Source organism: Xenopus tropicalis, chromosome 4 (genome assembly GCF_000004195.4).
Source record: "Xenopus tropicalis strain Nigerian chromosome 4, UCB_Xtro_10.0, whole genome shotgun sequence".
Classification (NCBI taxonomy): Eukaryota; Metazoa; Chordata; class Amphibia; order Anura; family Pipidae; genus Xenopus; species Xenopus tropicalis.
This window is the reverse complement of record NC_030680.2, coordinates 85,637,488-85,650,850: the sequence shown is the minus strand read 5'-3', so window position 1 is coordinate 85,650,850 and position 13,363 is coordinate 85,637,488. Positions and strand designations below refer to the sequence as shown.

The 13,363-nt window shown below is 38.2% G+C and overlaps 1 protein-coding gene across 7 annotated transcripts in view; it reads left to right on the top strand.

The window, feature by feature from the left end:
* patj (PATJ, crumbs cell polarity complex component) overlaps positions 1-5,316 on the top strand; it is a 114,893-nt gene extending 109,577 nt beyond the window's left edge. For all 7 annotated transcript variants that reach the window (XM_012961547.3, XM_031900899.1, XM_012961550.3 and 4 more), the window contains 3 exons: positions 1,818-1,915; positions 2,707-2,830; positions 4,834-5,316. In XM_012961547.3, coding sequence (XP_012817001.2) covers positions 1,818-1,915; positions 2,707-2,830; positions 4,834-4,980 — 369 coding nt within the window. In that variant the 3' untranslated portion in view covers positions 4,981-5,316. The remainder of the gene's footprint in view (positions 1-1,817; positions 1,916-2,706; positions 2,831-4,833) is intronic.
* Positions 5,317-13,363: the final 8,047 nt, after the last annotated feature.

The window sequence follows — 13,363 nt, the reverse complement described above, 5'->3', positions numbered from 1 at the left end:
AACTAAATATAGATATTAAGATCATTGTAGCTTAGGATATTTTACTTATTTAGGATGTCATCCAGGTCACACTTAAAGCCATTAATAGAATCTGCCATCACAACACTAAGGGGCTGATTTACTAAGACACAAATTCGAATCCGAATTGGAAAAATTCCGATTGGAAAATGAACATTTTGCGACTTTTTCGTATTTTTTGCGATTTTTTTCGGCACCTTTACGACTTTTCAGAAATTATCGCGACTTTTTCGTTACCAATACGATTTGCGCGAAAAAACGCAAGTTTTTCGTAGCCATTACGACTTGCGCGAAAAAACGCGAGTTTTTCGTAGCCATTCCGAAAGTTGCGCAAAATCTGGCGATTTTTTCGTAGCGTTAAAACTTGCGCGAAAAGTTGCACCTTTTTCGTAGCGTTAAAACTTAAAAGGCGCGACGTTTCGCGCAAGTTTTAACTCTACAAAAAAATCGCGACTTTTCGCACAAGTTTTAAACGCTACGAAAAAATCGGCAGATTTTGCGCAACTTTCGGAATGGCTACGAAAAACTCGCGTTTTTTCGCAAAAATCGTATTGGTAATGAAAAAGTCGCGATAATTTCCGAAAAAATCGCAAAATACAGATCATTACGAAAAAAACGCAATCGGATGCATTCGGCCCGTTCGTGGGTTAGTAAATGTGCCCCTAAGTAGAGCATTCTTCCACCTCACACCCCTCACCATGAAGAACAACTTTTGTGGCTTTAAATAAAAGTTCAGTTTTAAAGGGGTGGCGTCTGGTTCTTTGATCTTCTCTATGTGAAAAAGTCCTGTCTATAATTTTGTGTAATGTACTTGTACTTGTAAAGAGGAATCATGTCCCCTAACAAGTGCCTTTTCTCCAGAGAAAATGATCCCAACCTAATATTCTTTTTTCATAGTTTTTGTTCCATTCCTTCTACCTTTAAAGGTGAGGTCTTACCAGAGATCTATAAAGATGCAACATTGTGTTTTCATCCCTGGAGTTAATGCCCTTTATGCAAGCCGTTTGTTTTTTTTTTTTCTTTTTGCTTTAGTAACCACTGAGTGACATTGGCTAGTGTTACACAGCTTGTTATCCACAAAAATTTACCCAAAATACTTCTTAGTTATGGATGTTCCCAGCACACTACCATTTACTGTATAATTCTCATTTATGTTATTTCTACCAAGGTGCTACACGAAACCCAACAGAAATCAACTATTGCTCTGCGAGGCTACAATTTTTTGTCAAGGTTCCTTTTTATTATACATTTATTTTATACCTATATTTTTATTTAGTCCTTTTACCATTCCTCTTCCAGTCGTTCCAGATAAATTGGAACCTAGGAGCCAGATAGCTGCTAAAATTCCAAATTGGAGAGCTGCTAACCAAAAAGCTAAATAATTATAAAACCACAAAAAGTGAAGACCAAGTAAAATTGTCTGTAAATATCTATGTCGTAATAAAAGTTATTTTAAAGTTGAGCTACCCCCTTAAAAAGAATGAGCTGTTGAAAAATACATAAGTAAGTAAGCTTCAGAATGGTGTTTAGCAGAACGGCTGATCTCAGAGTTGCTGTCTGAAGAGGTGGTACAATATACTTTTGCTGTGCAGGAACACTGCTTTTTGCTTTTTCAACTTTTCAACAGTGCAAGAAAAGATGTATTTGCAACAAGCTTTACAGGGTTTTACTGGTGCAGTAATTTCTTTGCATCAGTGCAACTATTACCATTTGCTTAAATAGAAAAGGAAAGATTTAGGATGTTTCTTTCTTTAATCATGCTTATTCTGTATGTTTTCTTTTTCCTTTTCTTCTTATAGGTTGTGGCAGACACGAATATTAGTGCAATTGCAAGCCAGTTGGAAAGCATGTCTTTGGGGCAGGGAGTAAGCAGTGAACATCAAGTGGAAGATGGAGAGTATGTAACTATATTCCAGTATTCCTTGATGCGTTACAACTTTTGGTTTCCTTCTACTGTCTACATGTGATCTTAGCTTAAACAAACTATTTATGTGAGAACAGTTAAAGAATGAAAGATAAGATCACTTGCTGAAGAAAAAAAACATTGTTCTTGAAGGATGAGCAAAGGCTTAAACACTGGGGGTGTCAGACAAAAATAATCACAACAATAATCTTTTTCTTATACTTCTTTTTAATACAAATGTGCTGGCCTGAGGTGCTTGAGGAAGCTATTCTAGTCTCCATGTGCTTTCTGGAGCAGTTGTCTGCCCCTTAGGCTTACAGTGTAATGTAACCCCATGCTCACCTTGCTCCACTGTAAAGTTATAGATACTGGGACTTGATGTCTCTTTGTTTTATGGAGAAACTGTGCACCACCTGCTATGGAAAGCAGAGGGACTTCAAGTTCCTGCAATCTATCACTTTACAACTTAAGAAGGGTTGGGAAATTATTATGTGTAACATGGCTTCCTTTCAATCTGTGGAATCAGGTATGTATATTTTTCCTTTGAAAAGAATCAAAATGGCATGGAAAATTTTAAATCTATTGGTTTAGTATAAATCAATAAAAAAGAGCCACCTAGATTTCAATTAACAGAAAGCTTTTGAAATGTATAAAAGGCCCCGCAACTAATAAGAAGGGAAAGCCCTAACTATATCATTTGAATGTGGAAAAACAAAAAATGATAATGATTTTCAAAGGTTCCTTGGTTATTAAGCAAATGGTTCTCAATTAAATGTATTTTTCAGGTCACCTGTACCAAAAATTATTCACTTGGAGAAAGGTGGAGATGGCCTTGGGTTCAGCATTGTGGGCGGATACGGAAGCCCACAAGGAGATCTGCCGATTTACGTCAAAACAATATTTTCAAAGGTGAACTTGTTTAACTGCTGTTTAATGCTGTATCGTTTTAGCAATGAGGTGTACCAAAGTTTTCACAAATGGGCAAAGGCTAATAGGCAATTTGATTACTTTATCTTGAGGAAATCATGGTGACCAAAATGCCCAGAATTCTTTTAAGAGCTTCCCATAATCATCTTTTGTACCTGAATTTACCTGAAGTACAGTCGTGGCCAAAAGTTTTGAGAATTACATAAATATTGGAAATTGGAAAAGTTGCTGCTTAAGTTTTTATAATAGCAATTTGCATATACTCCAGAATGTTATGAAGAGTGATCAGATGAATTGCATAGTCCTTCTTTGCCATGAAAATTAACTTAATCCCAAAAAAACCTTTCCACTGCATTTCATTGCTGTCATTAAGGCTGATGCCGAAAAATCAGCCCTACTCCTGCTACTTGTGCCTGCACCCGAATGAATGGAATACGCTCGGGTGCAGGCACAAGTAGCAGGCGTAGGGCTGAATTTTCGGCAAATGTTTTTCCGCTTGCTGAAAAAATCAGCCCTACGCCGCGTGTGGCATTAGCCTAAAGGACCTGCTGAGATCATTTCAGTAATCGTCTTGTTAACTCAGGTGAGAATGTTGACGAGCACAAGGCTGGAGATCATTATGTCAGACTGATTGGGTTAGAATGGCAGACTTGACATGTTAAAAGGAGGGTGATGCTTGAAATCATTGTTCTTCCATTGTTAACCATGGTGACGCGTGCAGCCATCATTGCGTTGCATAAAAATGGCTTCACAGGCAAGGATATTGTGGCTACTAAGATTGCACCTAAATCAACAATTTATAGGATCATCAAGAACTTCAAGGAAAGAGGTTCAATTCTTGTTAAGAAGGCTTCAGGGCATCCAAGAAAGTCCAGCAAGTGCCAGGATCGTCTCCTAAAGTGGATTAAGCTGCGGGATCGGAGTGCCACCAGTGCAGAGCTTGCTCAGGAATGGCAGCAGGCAGGTGTGAGCGCATCTGCACACACAGTGAGGCGAAGACTTTTGTAAGATGGCCTGGTGTCAAGAAGGGCAGCAAAGAAGCCACTTCTCTCCAAAAAAAAAACATCAGGGACAGATTGATCTTCTGCAGAAAGTATGGTGAATGGAGTGCTGAGGACTGGGGCAAAGTCATATTCTCAGATGAAGCCACTTTCCGATTGTTTGGGGCATCTGGAAGAAGGCTTGTCCGGAGAAGAAAAGGTGAGTCCTGTGTCATGCCAACAGTAAAGCATCCTGAGACCATTCATGTGTGGGGTTGCTTCTCATCCAAGGGAGTGGGCACACTCACAATTTTGCCCAAAAACACAGCCATGAATAAAGAATGGTACCAAAACACCCTCCAACAGCAACTTCTTCCAACAATCCAACAACAGTTTGGTGAAGAACAATGCATTTTGCAGCATGATGGAGCACCGTGCCATAAGGCAAATGTGATAACTAAGTGGCTCGGGGACCAAAACGTTGAAATTTTGGGTCCATGGCCTGGAAACTCCCCAGATCTTAATCCCATTGAGAACTGTTGGTCAATCCTCAAGAGGTGGGTGGACAAATGAAAACCCACTAATTCTGACAAACTCCAAGAAGTAATTATGAAAGAATGGGTTGCTATCAGTCAGGATTTGGCCCAGAAGTTGATTGAGAGCATGCCCAGTCGAATTGCAGAGGTCCTGAAAAAGAAGGGCCAACACTGCAAATACTGACTCTTTGCATAAATGTCATGTAATTGACGATAAAAGCCTTTGAAAGGTATAAAGTGCTTGTAATTATATTTCAGTACATCACAGAAACAACTGAAACAAAGATCTAAAAGCAGTTTAGCAGCAAACTTTGTGAAAGCTAATACTTGTGTCATTCTCAAAACTTTTGCCCACGACTGTACATATTTTCTAAGCAAGTCATATGTATGAGTTTTCATCCTTGTCTTTTTATATAAATGTCATACCTGCTTTTGCCATTAGAATATATATTTTTGTCATCTATCCCAGGGAGCAGCTGCAGCTGATGGGAGGCTGAAACGGGGAGACCAGATTTTGTCAGTTAATGGTGAGAGCTTGGAGGGCGTCACTCATGATGAAGCAGTTGCAATTTTGAAGAAGCAAAGGGGAAATGTAACATTAAGTGTGTTGTCATAGTCTTTGACCATTCTATGAATTGGTTTCAATAATTACTGACACTTAAGTTACCATGACTTTAAAATAATAATAATTTGCCATGTAATGCTGCTCATTTGATGAAATGTCAAGCACAGAAACATTACTACCTTACTGTCTTAACCTGTGATAAGTCTTCCACCTTCAAAAGTTGTAATATGCTTTGTGCTACCAATGAAAACGTTATTGACAACTTTTTCATAAATACTGTATATATATTGTGCAGATATTGTACCACATTAAAACCTAATTTTGGAATTAGAACTGCAGGCAATTACATAATTTGTGGAATCTGTAATAAAGAACGATGTTAACAGACTTGCATCATTTGTTTAAATTAACTCAGCCTAATTACTAATTATTAACAATGACCACTGTTTCATAATTGAAAGGCACTTAAATGCTTTAAATAACTTTGCTTATTATTAGTGGTGTTATAGCCTAAGGCTATTATGCCACTTCCTATGGCCAGCAACCATAAGGGCCAGGGCACGCGGAGCATTGGCTCCCCTGCTTTCAGTCTGCCTCTTTTCTGCTGATTCAGGAAATGGATACGCTCTGTTCTGCCTCTTCATATAGCAACAGTGACAGTCACACTTTTGGCCCAATCTCTGCATCAGAGAAGGGAGTGGATCTATTTCTCTGCAGAAAAACACCAGCTCAGAGAGCAGAGCCAACACTCTGTGTGCCCTTAGCTACAGAAGTAGTAGTATCCCTTGCAGTGAAAACATACCTGCTTGTTTGCCTGACATATGATAAAAGCCTTCTCCAAAATTTGGACAATTTGTCTGTGCAGGGTGCAGGGTTCATGATTTCAGTGGCACTGGTTAACTGAATTACTGAAATAAATTCAAGTTTTTAGTTGCCAAGAAAATGTCACAGTCCATTCCGGGCATTTTGTCTCAACAGTGATTGTTGATGGGCTCAGTGGTGTAACTGCTCTGCGGCGACCCACCCCCCTGCAAAACAATCTTAGGAGGAGTAGCAAACTTACCTGGCCCCTGCCCCCCACCCTGATGCCCCCACCCCACCCACACGCATGGATGTAAATCCCTGCTCCCTTCTCTTCTTCCTGATAGCTGACAACTGAGAAAGAAGACCCCATGGTCTGAGCTCCCAAGGTGACTGCTTCCTAGTTACACCACTTGGTGGGCTATAAAATGCTTGGAAAAAAAGCAATAGTCTGAAATCACAGGTATATTTATATTTAGAAAGCTGTTGCTTTAAGTGGGCTTTGTCTAATTTACCCTTGAGAGTAAAAGTAGTAAGAAATACAGTATAACTAAGGTAGAACAAAAAAGCTTTAAGCACTGTACAGTTTTTTTTAAGTAGTACAAAAGCACAGCACCAAAGCACCTGAAACAGCCCCTCATAGACATAAATGGAAATCGTCAATCGACAATGCCCATGTCAGTGCTTGTCAGGTGATAGCAGCCTAAGAAAGTATCAGTGTATTTACACTACATATGTGGAGTTTGAAGGGCAGCAAAAAGCTGCTTCTGTTGATTTAAAATTTTAAAACGGAATTTAAGGCTAATGCCACACTGAGCATATGGCGTATATTTTCAGCAAGCGGAAAGACGCTTGCCGAAAATATTGCCATACGCTCCTACCTGTGCCTGCACCCAAAAGAATGAAATACGCTCGGGTGCAGGCATATGTAGCCGATATCCGCCGAAGATGTGAAGTTTTTTGGCAGATATTGGCTATATGTGCCTGCACCAGAGCGTATTTCATTCATTTGGGTGCAGGCACAGGTAGGAGAAAACTAGAGTAGCGGGGCATATTCTCGGCAAGCAGTTTTCGGCTGATTGTTTCCCATGGGTTAATGCTTCTAGGCAAACTTAGTGCCCTGAGATTCTAGAACTTTGGTAAACGGTTTGCTAATTTATCAAAGCATTTCTTCATCACTCCTAGAGAACAGTGTACAGTGTGGTTCAAAATATCTTTAAAGAGATACTAACACCAAAAATGAAACCTTTTTTTTTTTTTTAACATCTATTAACACACCATCTTTGCATGCTATTTCTACTGTAATTTTGCCTTGAAAGTATTTGCCAGATGCTTTTACATTACCTATCTGATCCCCCATGTTCCTCTATGAGGAGGCTGCCATATTTGTGTTAGCATTAGAAGCTATAACTGACAGGTTGGGAAGAGACATTCAGGTTGGCAGAACAGTCAGGTTTAGGAAGTTCAAGTAAGAAGAGTAATTTTTTAGTGTCAGTATCACTTAAATATTGTGTGTATACAAATATTTACCTTCTGAACACTGGCTGATATGGCCAGATTTACACTGCATTTTAACATTTCACCCGAATTTGCTTTAAGCTGCAGTTTTGAACCTATTTGAACATTTGTTTACACTGAGGATGTGCAAATCCTTGCTTTAGAATAAATGAGAACTGCATGCAGAGTTGGTTGTAGTATACATACCTATGTAAGCTTTATCAGAAAGGTCTATGTAAATACAGCCATAAGCACTCACAGAAACGCTGCACTGACTTCTCTGAAAAAAGATTTCTTGTGTCTGTAATTCCTGTACCAGAGACACTCAGCTTTCTGCTCTTTCCTGCTCCCCCCTCCCTCAAGAATGCTAAGAACTCACTCCCCCCCTTAGGAATGTGGATCTGAGCCAATCAACAGGAAGCTGACTCATAGTTAGTCTTACAAACTGTGCATTTTCACTTGGTCTTGGTGTCTGTGTAGGAGTAAGGCATTATGGGAACTTTCTTTACACAGCTCAGTGTTTTTTTCTTCCTGTTTGGCTTCTGATCATCTGAACAGGTGCAATATGGGGAGACTTAAGGGCACATGCCCCCTCCGCTGGGCATGTGCAAACTCGTGATTGCACATGCGCAGGGCTTTACACTCGCATACGGAGCAGTGGGGGTAAGGTCCCCATTCCTCCATATGTAAGAAAAAGTTCGACATTTTGGTGCGGCCCCAAATTTGTGCCGTCCTAGGCCCGGGTCTTTGTGGCCTTTCCACAAATCTGGGCCTGCTGAAGGTATGCCTGCAGCTTGACATTAACTTTTTACTAGCCTTTCCTTCTCCTTTAATTCAGCTTAGTGGGAAATAAATGCAGGGTGAAAATAATACCTGAGCCAAACATTTTGGATTGATGCAATTGCTTCCTTTCATAATACCAACATCCCACAAAAGAATCTTCTGCTCCAGCAATCTGCAATTCATTGGGCACAAAAGAGAATGCTGCAGCATTATGGGAAGCTGGCCGTGCGATAAGGTCTGTGTGTTCAAGCCTTACATCTATCAAAGTAGAATATGCAGTATGCTTTATTTGCAGCTGCATTGGATATCCTCCTTCTATCTTGTGCCACTGTAGCTGTGTCTTCCTACTCAGATGTACACTTAAATATTGTTCATACAGATCCAGGAGGCTTTTTTAACTGATGGTGCAAGAACTGTTGCTTGTTCTGTTATCGGTTTTATTGCTGTTCCACAAATTTGTGTATATGGAGTTTCTGTATTTGTTTGCAGAGGGGTTTATGCCCTGTAAAGGATTGCCTTTTCTATGTCATGTTGCTCAGGTGATTGGGTTGTTGGTTTATGTAAACATTTATTTTAATACCCATTGCAATTATTTTTGTGTATAGCTAGGCTGATTGTATTTTAACTTTCTGTAAACCAAGTAAATCAAATATTTTATTAGTCCTCTGAATAAAATTGTTGCTTACAACATGAATTTCTTTTTCTTAGCCCTAACCTGCAGGGTCTCCTTTCTAGAACCTCAGAATGTTGGATGTTGGAGTTGTTCTTTTCAAACAAACTATCACTGCCTAGGTTATAAGTCTTTTAATCTACCTTTGAAGCACTACAATAACACAAAAATTTTTTTATTTGTATGACTTTCTTATTTTGTATAACTAAAATAGATGTGTAGATTGCATTACCCATAAGGCATTATGTAAATGTATGAAGTGCAAAAATACTTAGACCCTTGATCAATTCTTTCATTTCACCGAAAAACAAATCTTACAGTTTTATTCATGTTTTTGATACTTTGCATGTTTAGGGTACTAAACTCCATAACCTTTTAGGTACCACAGATCATAGAATCTACAATCTGTAGAAGTTTCAAGTTCAGAAGTGTTTGGCTGGCTTTTAACAGTCAGTAAGACCCTTTTGTTTGGTTCCAATAAGCCATAACCAGGGTGGAGGCAAGTATATTCCTGCGATACTACTTTTGAGGGTGTTTTCTTTTTACCAGATCCTAATTCTTTTTTTTTTTTGTTTACAATTTTGGGAGATCTTGCTTATTGCTCACGGCGCATATAATGTGATTTTAGAACTTGAATTATTATATTTTCCAAAAATTGTTTTATTGCCCAATGTGACTAGTGTCTTGGAATTTGAAGTCCTGATCACACTGCTATTTTCATTTATTTGAGTGATGTTCTAGATTTGTAGTGATTTTTGTTGTGCAGTGGGGGTAGTGAGTCAAGGATTCATCATTTATTAATTCAGTTATTCAGAAAATGTTAGAATATTCTTTCTAGACATATGACTCTAAACAAACAAGCAAAAAAAAAAACAAAAAAAAAACACAAATTGTTGAAAAAGTGGCACTAACTTTTTCAATAATCACCTTTCTCAGCAAACCATTTAACAGTCTGAAATGATTTTAGCCCATTTTGGCAAATTTCTCCAGGTTGGTCAGGCTAGTTGGATGATTCTGGGGCACTTCAGTTCCGGAAAAATACTAACATATAAATTGGATTGAGATCAAAACTTTGATTAGCCACTTGCATTTTTTTTTATTCCTGAAACATTCCAGTGTTAATGTGCCTTTGTTATTAGTGTCCAGCCAATGAAATAAGGAAATATCAAATAATTGGGACGCTTACTTGTACAAACAGCATATTTTACACACATACAGTTGTGTTCAGTATAATAGTAGTCTGATATCACTAACCTGATCAATCACTGAAAACTACCATTCAAATAAATAGAAGAATAGCCAAAATAGCAAAGACTCAGCCAATGATCAGCTCCAGAAAGATCAAAGAAGGTCTAAAGTTACCTGTAAGTACTGTTACTAGAAGATGCTTATGTGAAGCCAAACTATCAGCAAGAAGCCTCCTGCAGTCCCATTGCTGGAAAAAAAGATGTGCTGAAGAGGTTGCAGTTTGCCAAAGAACACAGTGACTTGCCTAATAAGCAATGGCACAACATTTTGTAGACTGATGAAAGCAGGATTGTTCTTTTTGGGTCCAGGGGCCGCAGACAGTTTGTCAGAAGACAATAACCCAAGAAAACACACAAGTAAACGAGCAACATCTTGGTTTCATACCAACAAGATTGACGTTATGGAGTGGCTATAATATTATATTATATATATATATATATTCCAAAATGGGGAGCACACCACACAATAGTACTAAACCTTGGTGCCAGAGCTAAAAATTCTACAAGCAGGTAAGAATGTCGGCACTCTTAGGATTTCCACAATAAAGCAATTTTGCTTTATTGTGGAAATCCTAAGAGTGCCGACATTCTTACCTGCTTATATATATATATATATATATATATATATATTATATAAGCAGGTAAGAATGTCGGCACAATAAAGCAATTTTGCATATATATATATAAGAATAGAAGTCACTGGCAATCACGTGTAAAGCACAAATTCTGCCTGGGTGCAGCGTCCGGAAACAGAATAGAAAATAAAGAAGCCGCTCTCACAGCACTTATGTGAAAAAATAAAGATTCCTTTAATGAATGGTGGACTATATATATATATATATATATATAATATCCTAAGCGTAGTCCATAGACCTGGGTGCTACCAATTAAGCATTAAGCATTAAGCATTAAAAATAAAAATCTAGTGAATATTGGTGCACACCGGGAATCATTTAAAACATAACTTTTATTATAATAAATACATTACACGACAGACAGGCCAACGTTTCGGTCTGTATATGAGACCTTTATGTGTATAATTATACATTTTCCCCTAAGGTAAAAGAAAGTCACACTAAACAGTGATTTTGACTTTCAGTGCTTTGGAACAAAAATATCATGGGGAACCAATTTTCCATGTAGGATTTGATATTCAGGTAAATGAGAGAATTGGTCTGAATACTTCTGTGATGCATTGCGAAAATGTCTAGGTATCTATGTTCAAAACCAAAAAACACAATTAGGGTTCTCACAAGTAAATAATCAGTAAATAGGGGGGTACAAAGTGTAATTCACGATTATGACCACTGTTTAGAATTCTGGGTAAAAATATGTGATGAATTTTTAAGCATCCATATAAATAATGCCCACCAAAAAAAAAAATTGCCACTGTGTGTGCCAAACGTGTGATATGATGAGAAGCTGGAACTTAGCTTCCCCCATTAGTTTTCTTCAGTGGGTAACATTACTGTTTGTAATAGATGCTCTACTAGATAACACAAATGTCTATTTAAAAATGGACATTTGACTCTTTAAATTACCAGAGGAAGCTTTTTGCCACCTCTGGTAACTGGCCACTCACTGCCCAAGGCAAGATTCTCACATCCTGTGTCTGGCACCACAAATTATACCATTGTTTTATACTACAAAAGACCTGGTGTAACCCATTGAAGTCTGGCAAATGTAATGAATTAATGGTGTAAAATGCTTTTCAAATGATTGAGAACTACATTTAAGTTTGTATTTACTGCTTTGGTCAGTATGGCAACTGGTCAGCCCAGTACAATGGGTTGTTAGGGGCAGGCAACAATAGTGAGCTTTAATATGCCACCAAGCAAAATCCTCGGAGTGGGTTGAATTCTGAAAAATGAAGTATGTGACTATTTGTAGTGCCACAGTTTTAGACTACTTCACACATTTATAACAGGCTAAAGCTTAAAGTGGTGCAGTAATTACATACCTTGTCTATCAGAAGCTGGACATTTGTCACAAAAGTAAAAATCATATTCCATTAATGTGACAACATTGCACTGGTAAATTGAAGGGACAGCGTCCTTGTGCATTTTTCTAACTCCTCATTTGTGACCTCGGCTCATAGACAAGTGGACCTTTTGCTTGAAATTTCAGTGCTGCAGCATGACAGATGTTACTGTCCTAGTGTATTTTTTATTTATTTTTGAAACAGTTGTTCATTACCCATAATGATGTGACCGCAATAAAACACGTTGAGTTATTGGGTACATTTTACCTGTTAACAATAGTTTGTTGCTGACAATCCATAATTGTTGAGTTCCATAATAGTGCAGTACAACTTTTCATGTATATTTTGTAATTCAAAATGTCTCTTCAAAAAGTCAGCATAGCAACTCAAGCGGTGATTATTTCACTCTGCCTTGTGAGTCAGTGCTCATGGGAAAGGAGACTCATGCTGAACACAGAAATATGGTCTAAGTGCAGACACACAGAGAAGATTGACATCAGTAAACACCTTTGATGCCATGTGGTGGAAGCAATAGAACTGCACTTACATCAACTGTGCCTCGGCTTGTTTCCCTGCTAAAATAAAATCTATGTAGTTTCTAGAGTCTGCCTTTCAAATTTCATGGAGGCATGCTTCTGACATGTGGGTATGGTAAGATGCAGGGATACAGGACAAAAAGGGGTTCTACTAACCAGTAATTCAGTTCTCTGCTATTTCCCATGGTCACTGAGTTCTTAAAATGTGTTAAAAATCTGTTAAAACTGATTTTTTTGGTTTTCTCAAAGAGGGGTGGGGAGGTTACAGATTATTTCCATTTATGTTCACCTAAGTTATTTTGTCAGTTACCCACTAGGTGGAGCATTTAACAAAATGTTGATTAATACTGTTTATGTTGGTTTAACATGTTGGTTTCATGTTGTTTCAAGCTGAACAACTAGTTTTGTACTCTAATTAATGTGGCATTCCCCAATACCCAAAGGAGGAGAATGTTGGGTGTTTTACATAATGTAACAGTGAATGGTTCTTAAGTATTTCACAGAAAGTGAACATGAATAGGACAGATATAGCTGTAATTCCAATACTGGACAATGTTGAAATCTGCCTTTGTTATCAACCATGGTTACTTAGTTTGCATTGTAGGAGATACATTGAAAATACTATAATAATCATATTTATTGATAGACATATTTTGCTTGCTTGGTGCACAAAGTTGAGCTTGGAGGGGGGTAGCAAGGGTGATAAGTAGAGCGTGCTGTGGGCAGGGGTATTGGGTACTGAATTATGTGACAAAATTACGATGACAACGATAGCAGAAAAACTTTACTGGAGTTAATATAGGGACTCCCAAACCTATGGCCAGTGTAAGGCACTTTGCTTTAATTACAATGTCTGCTTTCATTAACAGGCCTGCCATTATCAGTCAGAGGATAATATATGATAGAATGGCCTTGCTGC